We start from the raw sequence: 15,369 nt of genomic DNA, 5'->3' as shown, positions 1-15,369 counted from the left end.
AAATGGTTTACCCCCCAACTCAAAACCCTTCATTTGGAACTTCGCCGATTAGAGCGCAAGTGGAGGAGAGACTATTGCTGGTCTAGCAGAGACGTATATGTGGCCGCGCGCAATAAGTATAAATCAGCCATCTCCGCAGCCAAAAAAGCTTACGCCTCAGAAAGAATCTTATCGGCCCCCTGCAAGTCCAAAGAGATTTTTAAAGTCCTTAACGAATTCACCTCCGATCCCAGGACGCTCCCGACTCAGGCCCCCACACAGGAATCTTGCAATGCGCTAAGTACTTTCTTCATTCAGAAAATTGCTTTGATTAAGGACACCATCCCGGCCACCCCACCTGGCGCTGGTTTCGTCTCCCCCCCTCCCATAATGCCCTCTCTCTCACTCAGTTTCCTCCTTTAGATCCCACATCCTTGGCCACATTGGCCTCCCGTACTAAGTCTGGATCTCCAGACGATTGTTGTCCCCCTTCCATACTCCGCGACATCTGCCTTTCTTTACCCGACTGCATCCTTCCCCTGCTGAACTCCTCTCTTTCTTCCGGTACGGTGCCCAGCTCCTTCAAGGAGGCCGTTTTGGTGCCTCTACTGAAGAAGCCTGGTGCAGACCCCGCCGCCCCGGCGAACTACCGCCCTATCTCCCTCTTGCCCTTCTCTAAAATTCTGGAAGCCCACGCCACCGCCTGTCTCTCACAGTTCGAGAGTTCAGACTTTCTCGAGGCCAACCAGGCTGGCTTTAGACCCGGCCACTCTACGGAGACTGATCTTGGCCGTGCTGGATGCCTTGAGAGACGGCGCTGACAAGGGTACCCCCCAGGCCTTGGTGTTATTAGATCTGTCAGCCGCTTTCGACACGGTGGACCACAACATCCTTCTCCACCGTGTCGAGCAGGCTGGCATCCAGGGCCTGGCGCTGGCATGGGTCAAATCCTTCCTGACCGGGAGGTCTCAGACCCTCAGCCTGGGCACTTTCAGAGCTCCTAGGGAGCACTCGCCCTGTGGGGTCCCCCAGGGCTCCTCTTTATCCCCTCTTCGCTTCAACCTCTATCTTCGACCCCTTCTTTTTTCTTTGAGGCAGTGGGACGTCACCGTTTTTAACTACGCGGACGACCTGCAACTCATCTTTCCTCTCAATTCCCCCTCTGCTATTCCTAATTTCCAGGCAGCTATTTCCCACATCCTCCAGTGGATGTGTCAAAACCAGCTCAAATTGAACCCCGGAAAGACGGAGCTCCTTCTTCCTGGCAGGAGCTCTACCCACTGGGGTTCGCACTTTTGGCCAGCAGAACTCTGCCCCCCTCCCACCCCCGTGGCCTCTGTGAAGAGTCTCGGGGTTACTATTGACTCCGGCCTTTCTCTCAGGCCCCAAGTGGGGACGGTGGTCTCCTCCTGCATGTTCCAGCTGCGCAGGATCAGGAAGGTGGCTTATCTCCTCACTCCTGAAGCCCTTCTGCAAGTTATCATGGCCCTCGTCCTCTCCCGCTTGGATTTTTCGAACTCTATTTACCACGGTCTGCCTAAAACATCTCTCTCCAGACTGCAATCTGTTCAAAATCAAGCGGCGTGATTGGCCCTTGGGATTCCGAAATGGCAATCCGCCAAACCCCTTCTCTTTAAACTGCACTGGCTCCCTGTCATCTCGAGGGCAGCCTTTAAGATCGGCTGCCTCACCTTCAAATCTCTATCTGGTTCCTGTCCCGTTTTTCTGAAATCCCTCATCAGGCCCTACTGCCCATCACGTAACCTGAGATCTTCTCACCTTCACCTCTTGTCCATCCCCCCGATCAAACTTTGCAGATCTGGAGGCCGGAGATTCGCATTCCTGGCCCCTAAACTCTGGAACTCCTTCCCCCTCGCTCTCAAAACCTCTAATTCTCTCATTCTCTTCCGCAAATCCCTAAAAACATGGCTTTTCCCTCAATCCAGCTAAGCCCCTCTGTCCCCTCTGCATCCAACCAGCGTCAGGAAACCCACGGTGTCAGTGCGCTTTACAAGCACCCCTTACAATACAATAGCAAAAGTGGGACAGTACAAAATCAGATCTAGCAAGGACTGAGGCCATAAGTGGAAAACCCACATCAGGGTTATCAGAAGGAAGAAGCATACATTTACAACAGGGTTTGAATGTGGTGCAACAATGGTTATCAAGAATCCATTAGAACGCTTCACTTAAAACTGAAATTATAGTGTTCCCAGGACATACATTGAATACAAATAGAATAACTATCTCAAATTTAAATTGGTCCCTTTCAGTGTAGGAGTGACCTTTTTCCAATAGGGGAGTAGGAGAGTTCCTGGAATCACGGAATACTGTGCAAGCCATTCACTGCTTGAGAAGACCAGAAGTCTAGCAAAATTAATTTATGTGGTGAAATATCAATTTAGCATTGGCTTTACTTTTACAGTCAACAAGGTATCGAAGAGGTCTATAACTGTAATGTCCGGTTGCTGACAGTAAAGAAATTGATGGGGCACAGAACATGGCGCTGGAATGTTTAATCTGCTCACCTGCAAGCAGACTGGGGCTTATCGGAATGATTAGAGATTGCAAATTAAATTAGCTTCAAATACTATAAAATATTGGGACTTTGATTTAAACTACTAGCTTTGTATATTAAACTAGTATTCATGTGGTTAATTGGAGGCAAAACATTTAGTTGAACGAAGACCTGCTGGAGGCACTCAAAGATGAAGTTGGCCAGGTTCACGACAATCTGTATAGCGTGCAAACAACGCATTCGTCTAAAACACTTACCTACTTCTGTTGCACAGGTTACTAACCACCGAACCATCTCACGCCGCCGCCAATTTAATGTGGACAATGTCATGCGCATCACCTGTGTGGATGGGGTTAAAGGCACAGTGAATTATTTGCATACCAAACCTTCATATAAATACATCCCGCTTAAAATCCTTGTCACAGTTCATTAAATACACACATTTGTTTTCTACAAAATTGATAGCAAAATACATTGCTTGAGAGGGACTACGATATAGCACTTTGGTCTATTTCTTAAGCTTGAATATCTTGTTGTTCTGCATAATTATTAAAGGGCGAGCAATTTCTTTACTTTCAACTATGTTCCCAAATGAAGGAAATTTGTGGTGGCCTCCTTTATTTTTGTTTTTTTACAGCACAGTCTAGACCACTTTACGTATTAAAAAGGATCCAGCTATATACAGAGCAATTGACATTGAGATTAACAGTAAGAAACATGAAAGTGTTCGTTCAGGGATGGAAAACAGAAAATAAGCAGGTATGAAAAGGGTAGTATCAAAGCCAGTTCAAACTGGTCTATGTGGATTTGAGAACAATTGCCCCTTTCGAAGTGACTGATCTGCTTGCTGTAGTCTACTTCCTAAAATTAAACCTGCTCAAGAGCAGTTTCCAAAGGAGTTTATTCCCCTTTCGAAGGTTTCGAAACAAGAGTTTGCTCTGATGAGCGGTGGTATAGAGTTTGAGCTTTAGTGCACTCCACCTATGAAACTGCCTATCTTTGAACTCCAATAAAAAATTATGACACACAGAGCTGTTTGAGTGACTTCTGGACATTGGCGTTTGAAGGAGAGTTCTCAGCGCTCCATAACTTCAGTTGCCCACCTGTGTGCAGTGTTTTAATAGAAAGTTCAGGGGATTCAGAGTGTAGGTGTTGGTAAAAGGTACACCAGTTCCAGACTCTTGCTTAGATCGGACACCAAATGTTCCAGTTGTCTGAAATAATCATCAGGATGTGTTACTGCTTAGAAGTCCAGATTGGAATTGCGCTCTTTAGGCCAAGGCATTTAAATGAATCTTTACCAGAAAAAAGCCTAGTGATCTCGCATGCTCAATGATGGACAGCTGGCGGTCTAAGATGTTGAGTCTTCAGACAGCACTCGGATGGGTAGGGTACTGAAGGGGAAGATAAACAGCCTTATTTTTGGAGGAATTTAATTGAAGGTGGTGGGGTTTCGGAGTCTGGAATTAATTTAGGATCTGTACAAGTAGACTACGTCTTCTGGAGAGGATATTGTTAGATGTAGGTCTGGGTCATTGGTGAAGCAGTTGTATAAAACATTCAAGTTTATTTATTGGTGCTCCTAAGTCATGCACCACATCGTGTGCAGGAGTTGTTCATCAGGATGGCTCTGAATGGTGTGAGGTAGCTAATAACTTAATGAATGAACTAAATAGGCTGTGTGAAGAGAAGACAATGGTTTATTTCAACTCCGATTGCGAGAGCGGTTTGAATTTATCATGTAGATTTGGGCCTCTGAAGAATCAGGAGGCTGAATGAGCAATAAATAGGCTGTTCAATTTTATTGAAAAATGAGGTCAAATGTTTAAAGATTTTTTATCAAAGCAGTTAATGAGTAACAAGTTTGAAGGAGGCTTTGCAGCTTGTTAGACCACCAAAAAGTGCCCCACCCCCCCCAAGGTTTATATCAAAATAAACAATGACATCAAAAATAAAATGTTTACTTTTTATCTGCCCAAAATGTATATTCCAGATAGACGTACTGAGCTATCCATCTAGTTCAATCTTGGAGGCTATCCGAAGGGTGGGGTTGGCTGCAGGGCATGCACGACCGGTTGTTGCTTTTATCTATTGTAATAAAATATTACCTTACATTAAAAAAAAAACTAGAAATTCACTGAAAAACTGTTAAAGTAATGTTATAATTGGGTGAAATGTTCAGTAACAAGGTTTTAACCATGGGAACTCAAACATTTTCCCTGGTGCCAAATGCTGAAAAGTTTAGCCTGTGGTGTGACTGAGAACTGCATTGATGCCACAAGCGTTGCGGTATAGGCGTGGGAGGTGCAAGGATGGCATGGAGAAAATGATGCATGTACATCTAGGGGTTGAATTGCACCTGGGATCAATTTCGGCTTTCTAGTCGACCAAACTGTGACCCTGGCAATTGCTTTATTTTACTTTGCCTCACTTTTTCTTCTGTTTCACATACAAGACATCGAAATACATGACTTCAGGATGCGTGTCAAACAAGACCGTGTTTGATTTAATAAACTAGAATGATGTCCATGTATAATAGCAACCAAGGACAGACAGAGGAGGTACATAACTGCTTGCCTCCTCGTTCACTATTGAAATTGTTGGCATGGTGACGGGATGCATGAATGTTTATAAATTCATGTTTCAAAACGGTCAAAAAAACATAAGTTACTTCTATAATCTGATGTGCTAAGGTAAAACACTTCTGCACGGTAATTAAATACCTTTTTTTATTTTGAAGGGATTTTTACACTTTATTACAAGGTGTTTTAAAAGGAAGGTGTTCCTAAAGTTAAGTGGTGCAGGACCCCTGTGCTTTTTTCACTTCAACTGTAAATAAATGCTTGGTGTTTATTCGATACATTTATGAATATAAGTGCTTTGTAAACTAACCTACAGCCTAGTGCTGCTGTTCAACCGGGGGGCACGTGTATAGGTAGGTAGGGCAACATGCAGCCCCCGGGCAGTACTTTGAGTATCATTGTTTTAAACTCTAAAAATCACAGGTATATCAAGTAACTATAACTCTTATCCCAAGGTAACTAACTTGCGCCCTCGCCATGCACTAATTACCCCACATATCACACGACTCATGACATCTTCCATTGCATCATTGAGATCACTGCAACATTTGCAATTAAATCATTGATGAGAAAACTGCATGGCGGAGGAACCCGACATTTGATGCACATTTGCAAGAATTCCAGGTCTAATCAGACTTGAACACTAACCCTCATCTGCATGCACAATTATTTATATACCATGCCTTTTTCCTTTATGTAATCAAAATAAGATGCTTCAATTTTTTATTCAATTTACATACATTCTTTAGTAACCTTTTTCGAAAAGCAATAACACCTAGAGTAAATTAAGTCAATCAATATGAAGGAGGTATTTGCAAATGGCAATACCTCCTGGTAAAACAGATGTACTAAGTGTGCGTTAAGACTTTCAAAGGTAAGCTGCTCTCCCATCAAAGGTCTAAAAATTGCGATGCTAGATTAAGATAATTCAGTGTTTTCTTAACATGTAGCGGTCAGGCAACTGATCGTGGCAAACAACAACTTCAGTCCGACAATACTGGATTTAACAGCATTGTAAAGGTTACCAAACTGATCTACTGCAGACTGTGTAGATCAACAAAAAGAGTGAACGGTTTTGTCACTAGCACCACCATGCCATGTGCAGATACCCAACCCCTGCTAGAGGATGGAATCATAAATGGTATGCTGCTTCTTGTAAACTACAAGTCATGCAGGCTAATGTTTGAAAAATGAACAGGTGTCACACACCCCATTCCTATACTGTGTGCAAGCACAAACCTACTGTTATTAAACAGAAGGCTCCAGTTAGGTGGAAAATACTAACCTGAAGACCCAGCTCCAGTGACACTTTCAGAAGCGTAATATCTGGTAAACTGTCCATGAGGGTTGCAATTTTAAACGCATCCTGGGCCAGCTTGAAGATGTGCGATGAGGAGTGGATGTTTTTCTGGATGGATTCTAACACAGTTTCCAGCTTTCGAACATCACCTACAAACCAAAACACAATAAAGAGACAATAAATTGTATGTGATATACACTAACTAGATCTCCAGCATACATGCAACAAACGCACTGAAAGAGGGCCGAGACTGGCGACGGCTCATCAAATGGCTTAGTTGGTCCAACTTTTCGACTGGAAATAAAAGTGCAGAAACAAAGCAGCAAAGTAGATCCAAATTGACAATGCTCTTTTGAAAAATCTCAAAGTAAAAGGCTTGATAGTTCATGCTTCAAACCAGGCCTGAGAGGAGCTTGAGGAAGTGAACAAAAAAATGATGCGCCACACGGAGTACCGCAAGCAGCGGAGCTTTTGGACATGCAGTTCGCATTGATTCAGTGCCGGGTGTTAATCTCGCACTATAAACGCAGGACAAACTGCACCATGTGCACGCAAGAAGGCGCTGCTTTTTTTTGTAGCTTGAGTCAATTTTGTACCAGAGCAGTAGCTTTCTCAACACAAACTGAAGGTTTCTCAACGTGAGGTGCTGTGACCATCCGCGACCGTCTGCGCTGAGAAATCTGATCGCCTGTAATACTATGCCAAGGCTCATAAAGGCACTAGACTTTTTTGTCTATATTTGTATTGAGTTTTCATCCGTATAACATCTCAATATTGTAGTGGTAGTGATTACAAATCTTATGCATTCGATCTGTCCGAATACACAAATTAAAACAGTACAGTTCCCGCTGTTAAGTACAGAATTACACCCAATATTCGGTGCTATCCACCTCATACCACAATTGAAAATAGAAAAACAGTGTCCAAGAACAAATCTAGATAAGTAAACTGTAAACACCACCCCTTCCCCTCCCCAAGGGTCACCTTGGAATACACCTCCCGGCAACATGTACCACGGAATATTTATCACCAGTCTCCGGGGCTCACCAGTGGGTATACTAATCAGGATTAGTCTCCTGTCATGCACTCTACTCCGACCCATGTCCAACTGACTGCGTTTCCCCAAGTGGCATGTGTAAGGGTACTCTCCTCCACCCCAAGAGGGACAGCCACGCCCTCACGTCATCCTCTAATTTGTCATCTCTACAGACTTGTCTCATGTGGATTAGTTCCGCTGTGGCCATTCCTCAAGTCTTTGGTCCAGTTTGTCATCGTAGGCAGCAGCAAGCGCATCCAGCTAAATGCAATCAGTCTTTTGGCCAGCATCAGTCCCAGCTGCAGAAACCTTCTTGTAAGCTTCTTGCCCTTGGGATGAGTCCAAAAAGTACCTGCCTATTGGAGTGTGGAATCAACCACCCCGTTACCTGCTTTAAGAGGTCTAGAATCGCCTCCCAAAAGAGTTTCAATTTCAGGCAATCCCAGGTCATATGTAAGAACAGAGCGTCATGAGAACTGTCCGGATAAATTCTATGTAGTATATGTGGAGTCAAGTATGTTTGATGTACAATATTAAATAGAGCAAGCTTATATTGCTCATTTGAACTGATTTTTGACCTCTACATGTAACTTCCCCCACTCTTAATCTGTCAAAGATTCTTCTAGTAGTCCGGCCCATCTGGCCTGCACTGTTAGTGGGTCTGCAGCATGGTCCTCTTAACACCATGTAGATATGGGATACCAATCTGCGGCCCCCAGTCGTAACGAGGGTCCGGAGTGTGGCAGTTTTAGGTGGCTCTTCAGGGAATGATGGCCATATCTTCTGTGTGACCGCCAAAATATTAACTTACTGGAGATATTGTTCCCAGCCCAAATCGAACATTGATTCAGCTTCCTCTTTTGTGAGGAATCGTTGACCCTGGTAGAGATCCCCATAGTGTCACAACCTCCCGTCGTCCACCTAGTGATGGCCATATGTTGGCTTATTCTTTTGAACGGTATCACCGCCCATAGCGGGGCCTCCGGAGCATACGGTGCTAGTTTCACTACTATTTTAATTGCATATTCCCATAGTGTGGCCACATGCCCAATGACCGAGGGAAGGTGCACTGGTACCATCGATCCCATCATGAGGAGATCCGGAATTGGAGTCTCCCCATGGGTACCCTCCAACAGCAGTTTCTCCCAATTGTCATTTTCATCTAGCCAATGTATTGCATGTAAGGCACTAGTCTTAAAGTTATTGCAGGTATCTGAAGATCCTGTACGTACTGTGCTTGAAAATACTGCTAGCTAGGCTTTTGCTGCAATTCAAGCGTATCAGCTTTTGTGTTTTAGGGTAAATGATAGTAAATGGCTGCGGCCGGCAATACAAAGGACGCACAAGCCGGGCAGCCGGGTCCGATGGCTTAGAGGACTAATGCATCCACTGTAGGCGCTTGTGTTCGACCTCATGGTCACAGGTTCAAATCCAGGCGGGTCCACTTAGCTTCGCATCCCTCGGAGGTCGATAAAATGAGAACAACTGAGTTGGGTAACAAACATCTGTTACTCAGCACCAAGATACCCTTGGATGAATGCGTGATTTACAAATACACGTTAAGAGTGCAGCTTTGGAGGAGGAGCCTAGCCTGCGACCAAGATGGCCGCCTGATCCTTCGGCTCCGCCGACCCTCTCGCTTCCCTCCCGTCCCGTGGCTTATCCTGGCATCAATCCTGCTCCCGAGTTGCGTTTTCGGGTCTGGGAGGTTACCCCGACTTCAATGGTGTCTCCCCAAGCGCTCCCTGCTGTGGACACGGAGGGACGTTCTTGCCTTCTCCCGGACGCTACCCGGCGCTGAAAGGTCTTTGTTCTCCGAGATCGGCTGACCTCACCCACAACAACAGCGGCCACAGTAGACGGGGCTGAACGGCCGACGGAGCGCAAGGCTGAATTGTGTCTTCCCGCTGCTGCATCGTATTCTGCCTCGCTCTTCTCCTCTCTACGCGAAGGGCATGAAGGCTGAGATCGCAACATTGTATCACCGCCCAGGCTTGTGAGTGCTTTGTTTGCTTCTTGTCTCGCTCTTTGATGCGGCGGGAGCCATTTTAAACACCGATCATCTGCTACTCGTTTCTCACGATCCCGGGCTGTGATTGGCGACACGGTCACTGCTGACGCTGCGTTTCTACCTGCACAGTGCACAATGGCTTGTGTTCCGTGTATGCCCCCGGCCCGTCGATGCTATGCGGTGCGCCGGCGAGGTGATCAGTTCTGCGATGGAGACATGGATGACCAGTCTTGTGGGTTGCTACAAGCTTCAGAGCCCCGTGAACAGAGGTCCGCTGCATCCTTCCCCCCCCCACCCCCGAGGCACCAGTGCGGATCGCGGACATTCTGAGAGCCCTGGATGCTTTTCGAACTGCTCTATGTGACACTGCCTGCGACCTAGAGCACCACCTGTATGCTGCTCTCCCAGTTGTGCCCTTGCCTGACCGAACGCATTCACAGTTGCAGGACACTGCGCCACATCTTGTGTCCGACTTTTGCGGACCACTTACCCAGGTGCACTCGGATGAGTTGGAGGTATGTGATCCCGATATCCCCGAGCCGCTGTCTGTGATGGAGATGCAGTGGTCGGATGTCTGTGTGCTTGCTCAGGGGATGGGTTCTCGTCTTCAGACGCCATGTTTGGATACTCCTTGGTGGCCTGTTGGGGACGCTTCCTACGTTCTTCTGCAGCTGATGCTAATCCCCAGGCCGGGTGGACTGGTAAAGTGTGATATCCCCCTCTATATAGTTGGCGCACGCATGGCATTGACATGGACAGACTTTGTTGGACAGCGTCACGCTCTGCTGGGGTCGCTTTGTTTGTTCGTCCCGTTCAAGATGGCTACCGTGCAGCTGGACCACGTTGATACTCCTGATCGCAGGGGCCAGGGTTGACCGTGGGGGGCAAGGTTGAAGGTGCCCCCTCTCAAGTCAGGACTGTTCTCCTTGTACTGCTGAGATGCTGATGGACTGCTGGGGATCTTGCACATTGATATGGTATTGGTAGCGGGGTCGGGGTAAGGGCGGCCAGAGTAATACGTGCTGACAGTTTTGGGTATAATCGTATGGCCCTCCTCCGGTCTTATGTGAACTGTGCTCTTGATTTTCCTTTCTTCTTCTCTTGTTCAAAATTTCGGGTTCTTATGGGCGACAGGCACACTGCTGGGGGGGGTGGGGGGGGGGGGGGATGGGGGGGTTGTCCGTAGCCTCCGCATGCGTGCAGGGTGGGGGGTGGGGATCTTGTTCCGTTTCAGTTTCTATGGGCCTTCTTTCTCTTCTTCTTTCGGTTAAGCTTCATTTTTCTTCCTTTTGGGTCAGTAGGATTCTTGGGTGTAGAGCTGCCTCTTTCCGCTGACGGTCATGTGCCTTTGCGGCGTTAGATTTTACATTTGTGGGGAGAGCAATGGACAGTATGTTCTGTTGGACTGTGCTATCATCCTGATTAGTGTTATTGTATGCTTCTTGCCAATTGTCATCCTTCGTTTTGTAGTCAACTTACTGGGTCCATTGCCTGTGATGTACTTTCGGTGGATTGTACGCATCTGATCCTTCGTATTTAAAAAACCTTAAAATTAACCTAATTTCTCCTTTACCTGGCAATCCCCCCTTCATATGTCGTGTTTTGGACACTTGTTGCTTTTTGTCTCTAGGACTGCTGGGCCGACCTATCCTTACTTTTTGTGCTTCCAATTGCTTTCGAGGCCGGCCTGCACGGTTGTAGGCCCGTATTTGTATGCTTCTGTTGCACAATAAAGGTTTCAAAAAATGTAAAAAAAATAAAAAGAAAAAAAAGAAAAAAAAAAGAAGAGTGCAGCTTTGATTCAAAAACATGTACTCCTAATAAGCACATTCGCTGGAGTGGAGTGCTTTGCAGAGACCACCATTTTTCTAATTACCCATCGCATCTTTCATCAGAGGTCCTGTGCCTGAATGTGTAATGTAAATACGGTGCTCATGTAAAGTGCTCCATTACCTTCGGGTCGAGTTCGCGCTATATAAAACATGCAACAACAAAAAAAAAAAGAAAGGAGGACCCTAGCACAAGCAGCTTCGATTCTCTAACCTCTTCAAGGCTGGGAAAAATATTAAAAAAGCCACTAGTAAGCAGGCTCTGCCTAGCTGCTAATACGCTTCTCGTTCACATTAGAATGTCCCTCAATCAAGGGAGCAGGTGAATAAACAAGTGACACAGAAGGGGGCTAATGATGGGGAGTGGGGTTAGCAGGGCCTCTACGGTTTATGAGACATAGCAGTGGGGCTGAAAAATACAGGGGCGAAGGGGCCCCATTCAGGTCATTAAACAGCATTTAAAGGTAGGCTCAGACTTTGCGCCTGGATTTTGTTTAAGAGAAATTAATCCGCTCCCCTCAGCAGGTTGAAGGGAAGTCAGTGGGTGCATATAAAAAGGAATAGAAAGGAGATACGCTGGTTCTGCACGTCACTTTCTTCACGTACCTGTCCTACTAATCTGAGAGAGGGGTACAAAAGGTACCTCTACATGACATTCAGAAGGATCCTTATACACAACTGTCAAGTAGACTAGGGTTGTCCTGTAATTGAGGAATAAAAGTGTATCTGGTAGTTTGTGCGCATACCTTTTTCGCTGTGGTAATCGTTGGTGAGTTCTTTAGTTGTCGCTCTGTTTTTTATTTGTTTGTATATATCAGTCTATAGTTTGCCATGCACTCCTTTCCGCTTGTGTCCTCCGCTTCCTTGTCGTTCGTCTTGCTTATGTGCTGTGCAACATTTTCACTCTTACTTATGCACTATTCCAAGCTCTCTGCCGTGTTGTAGTTAGTTTCATTTTGGATGGCAGTTGGATTAGCCTGTTAGTCTTCTTTGTGCTTTCACTTTTGCTTTTGTCGCTTTTCTGCCTACACACGTTTGTCTTAACCACTCACACTCTTCTTTGTTTCCCAGTAGCTTATTGTCTTGCTTGTGTGCTCTACGGATTTTGACACTTTACTCTGTGGTGCTCAGTTGTTCTTTTTCGTTTTTTCCTTGTGGTTTCCTCCTCTCTGTGCTAAACTGACGTCCTGGCTGTGAACATTCACATGTGAATGTTCACTGAGGCATCAGCAGCTGTCTTGGCGTCCCCCCCTGTTGTATACCCCGGTCAGGTGGTAGTCCGTTGTGTTCCTCTCACTTTTTTTTTTTAAACCGCACCTTTCCCAAGATGGCGGCCCCCTTAGCCTGCCTCCAGTTTTGTTTTAATTCGTGCCTGTGGTGGGGGCGGGGGTTGTTGTCTTGTCGGTTTTTTCGGGCTGTTCTTTGTGCGGGAGAATTCGATCTGACCTTGCAGCCTGTGGATCCTCCGATCTTCCGCTTGTCCGCTACACTTTGCTTTCTCTTTATCGTCCTTAGCGGACAGTTCTCCTGAATCCGCTTTCGGTTTAGTTTCCGGCCGAAAACAGCGGTGGGCGATAGGGCTCTTGGCGATATCTGGTTTTCTCGGAAGGCTCCCCATGGGGGTAATATCAAGCCGTCTTCGCCGTCTGTATCTCCTCCGTTCTTTCATTTCTCTCTGCGGGCCGTTTTTTTTTTTTGAGCTCATACAAACCAAAAGAGGACTGGGAAAAACCATGGCAGGGAATGAGGGAAAGCCGACACAACAACCAAAGAAAACCAAACCCGAAGGTATCCCAGATTCCCCATTCAAACAGAAATCAGACATTAGCAGCACGCTAGATAGCATCCTTAAAAAACTTGCCAAAGTCCACGACCTGGCAAAATCAACGAAAAAAACTACGGACGCCATACAACTCGAACTAGTAGCAGTCAGAGCTTACATCCACACAGCAAACAGAATATCAACAGTAGAGCAAAGAGTCAGTGACATAGAAGATAGATCACAGCTCACCGGCAAAGCAATAGGTAATATTGCCAAAGCAACAACAGACCTACAAAAGCAAGCAGCAGAATTAAAGGATCGACAAAGAAAGGGGAGCATAACAATTCTGGGCATACCAGAGGGAGAAGAGGACAAAGCCGGATCATGCGTAGCAATGCTACAAAACCTATTACCCAAACTAACTAATCTAAATTTCGAAAACCCCTTCGAGCTAGACAAGGCCTACAGACTACCGAACTTCAAACAAACTAACAGATCAGAACCAAGACCAATAATATTCAAACCACTGCGCTCACATCAAACAAAAGCAATCTTCGGAGTCGCGAGAAAGAACCTGAACCTGCAATGGAATGGCAACAAGATCATACTCACACAGGACTACTCAAAAACAGTAGACATCAGGAGGGGATTCCTGGCACAAAGATAAACTAAGGAAAGAAAACATCAATTACTCCTTCATTGGCCCAACAAGATTCAGGGTGAACAACAAAGGAACCATGATAACTTTCGAAGACCCAGCTGAACTATCACGATACCTAGCAGGACCCGCATCACAAGAAATGGAAACAGCCACATCAAGTAAAAGAAGAGCATCACCCGACCTCCACATTGAAAGGGAATAACCCAAAACCAGATATTGCAAGACTAAACCTCACGGAAAGAGACAATGTAAAGGTACGCAAAGCATGGATCGCCTAAAGCGTTAAGAGCATAAGAGCACGACAACGTATCCTATCTCAGACGGACTACACGAACTACCTCAACAGGGAAAGAAGAGCCCAGGAACAATAACAGAGGGAGAGCCTGCTCACACCAACCAAGAACTAAATATATCCTTTAAACAGCAAGGCCAGAAATGACTTGATTGGGGCGGGGGGGGGGGGGGGGGGGGGGGCTACTCTTCAAAAAACCTCGCGCTAATTAACTAAGACTAAGCTGATTATTACCCGGAGAGGGGCATTAAATAGGACTACCAAGGGAATGTAATAAGAGAAATATAAGCAGACTATACTAAAGTATTAAGATGTACTGGGGGAGTGGTGGGGCGGGTGGGACCTTGCTGTCACACGCCTAAAGTACGACACACCAGCAGGGGGTAAGGGGCAGGGCGGGAAGAGGGGGTAGGAAAATGTCTCGTCCGGTATGTCATGTTCGTCCTGTTTGTCGCATATGTCCAGTGAATCAAGTCCAAATCCTTATCATACCCTTAGACAGAAAACACAGATCAATATGCAGACTATCATCAACTCCCGCAGATAGACCGCACGCATTCAACGATCTAGGTAACTACAAGCTGGTAAGACCGCGACAGAAACATTGCCACAATGAGTAATACAAACACACAGCTGACTGACCTAAAGATTATCTCACTCAATGTCAAGGGTCTAAACCACCCTTTCAAAAGGAAAAAAATACTAGATTATCTAGCAAAGACTAAAGGTGATATCCTTATGCAAGAAACAAAACTCTCCATGCAAGACCAAATAAGCTTAAAGCGAGATGGATAGGCCAGCTAGCCTGCTCACCAGCCAAAGGGAAAAAAGAGGAGTAATCACCATAAGTCCAAGATAACCATTGAAAGCGCTGAGCAAGATGACGAAGGTAGGCTTCTATGTACCCAACTCAAAAGTGGAGATTAAACAATATTCGTAACATACATATATGCACCAAACTCAGATGACAACCTACTGGGAGGGAGTGACAAGGAAGCTGGAGGCAATTCAAACACACATGTGCATTGTAGCCGGGGATTTCAACCTAGTCCTTGACAGCACCCTTGACAGAGAATCAGGCTCTCAAACAAGACCTCAAGCCTCCCACAACGTCCTGAAAAACATATGTAACAAGTTTGACCTGCAAGACCCATGGCGCCTACAACATCCAGTCACTAGAGACTACACTTTCTACTCCAATCCACACAACTCCTATAGTAGAATTGACTACATCCTCATCTCAGGATCACACAAACACTTGATAAAGAATACAGATATTGCAGCAAGAACCATCTCAGACCATTCTTGCATCAGCCTACACATAGCAGGCCGGCATAACGATCACACCACCCGCAGATGGCGGTTCAACATAACGATAGCGAAACAAGTAGACAAAGAT

General features: G+C 45.9%; 1 protein-coding gene across 1 annotated transcript in view; it reads right to left on the bottom strand.

Moving 5' to 3' along the window:
• LOC147726613 (zinc finger SWIM domain-containing protein 6-like) overlaps window positions 1-15,369 on the bottom strand; it is a 304,204-nt gene that overhangs the window by 10,191 nt on the left and 278,644 nt on the right. Inside the window, exons 14-15 of the mRNA XM_086963481.1 lie at window positions 6,365-6,528; window positions 2,755-2,836 (exon numbers count right to left, since the gene is read on the bottom strand). Of these exons, the coding sequence (XP_086819607.1) occupies window positions 2,755-2,836; window positions 6,365-6,528 (246 nt within the window). The remainder of the gene's footprint in view (window positions 1-2,754; window positions 2,837-6,364; window positions 6,529-15,369) is intronic.

The sequence above is a fragment of the Lissotriton vulgaris genome, chromosome 3_1 (assembly GCF_964263255.1).
Source record: "Lissotriton vulgaris chromosome 3_1, aLisVul1.2, whole genome shotgun sequence".
In the NCBI taxonomy this organism is placed as follows: domain Eukaryota; kingdom Metazoa; phylum Chordata; class Amphibia; order Caudata; family Salamandridae; genus Lissotriton; species Lissotriton vulgaris.
This window is presented reverse-complemented; position numbering and strand designations above follow the sequence as displayed.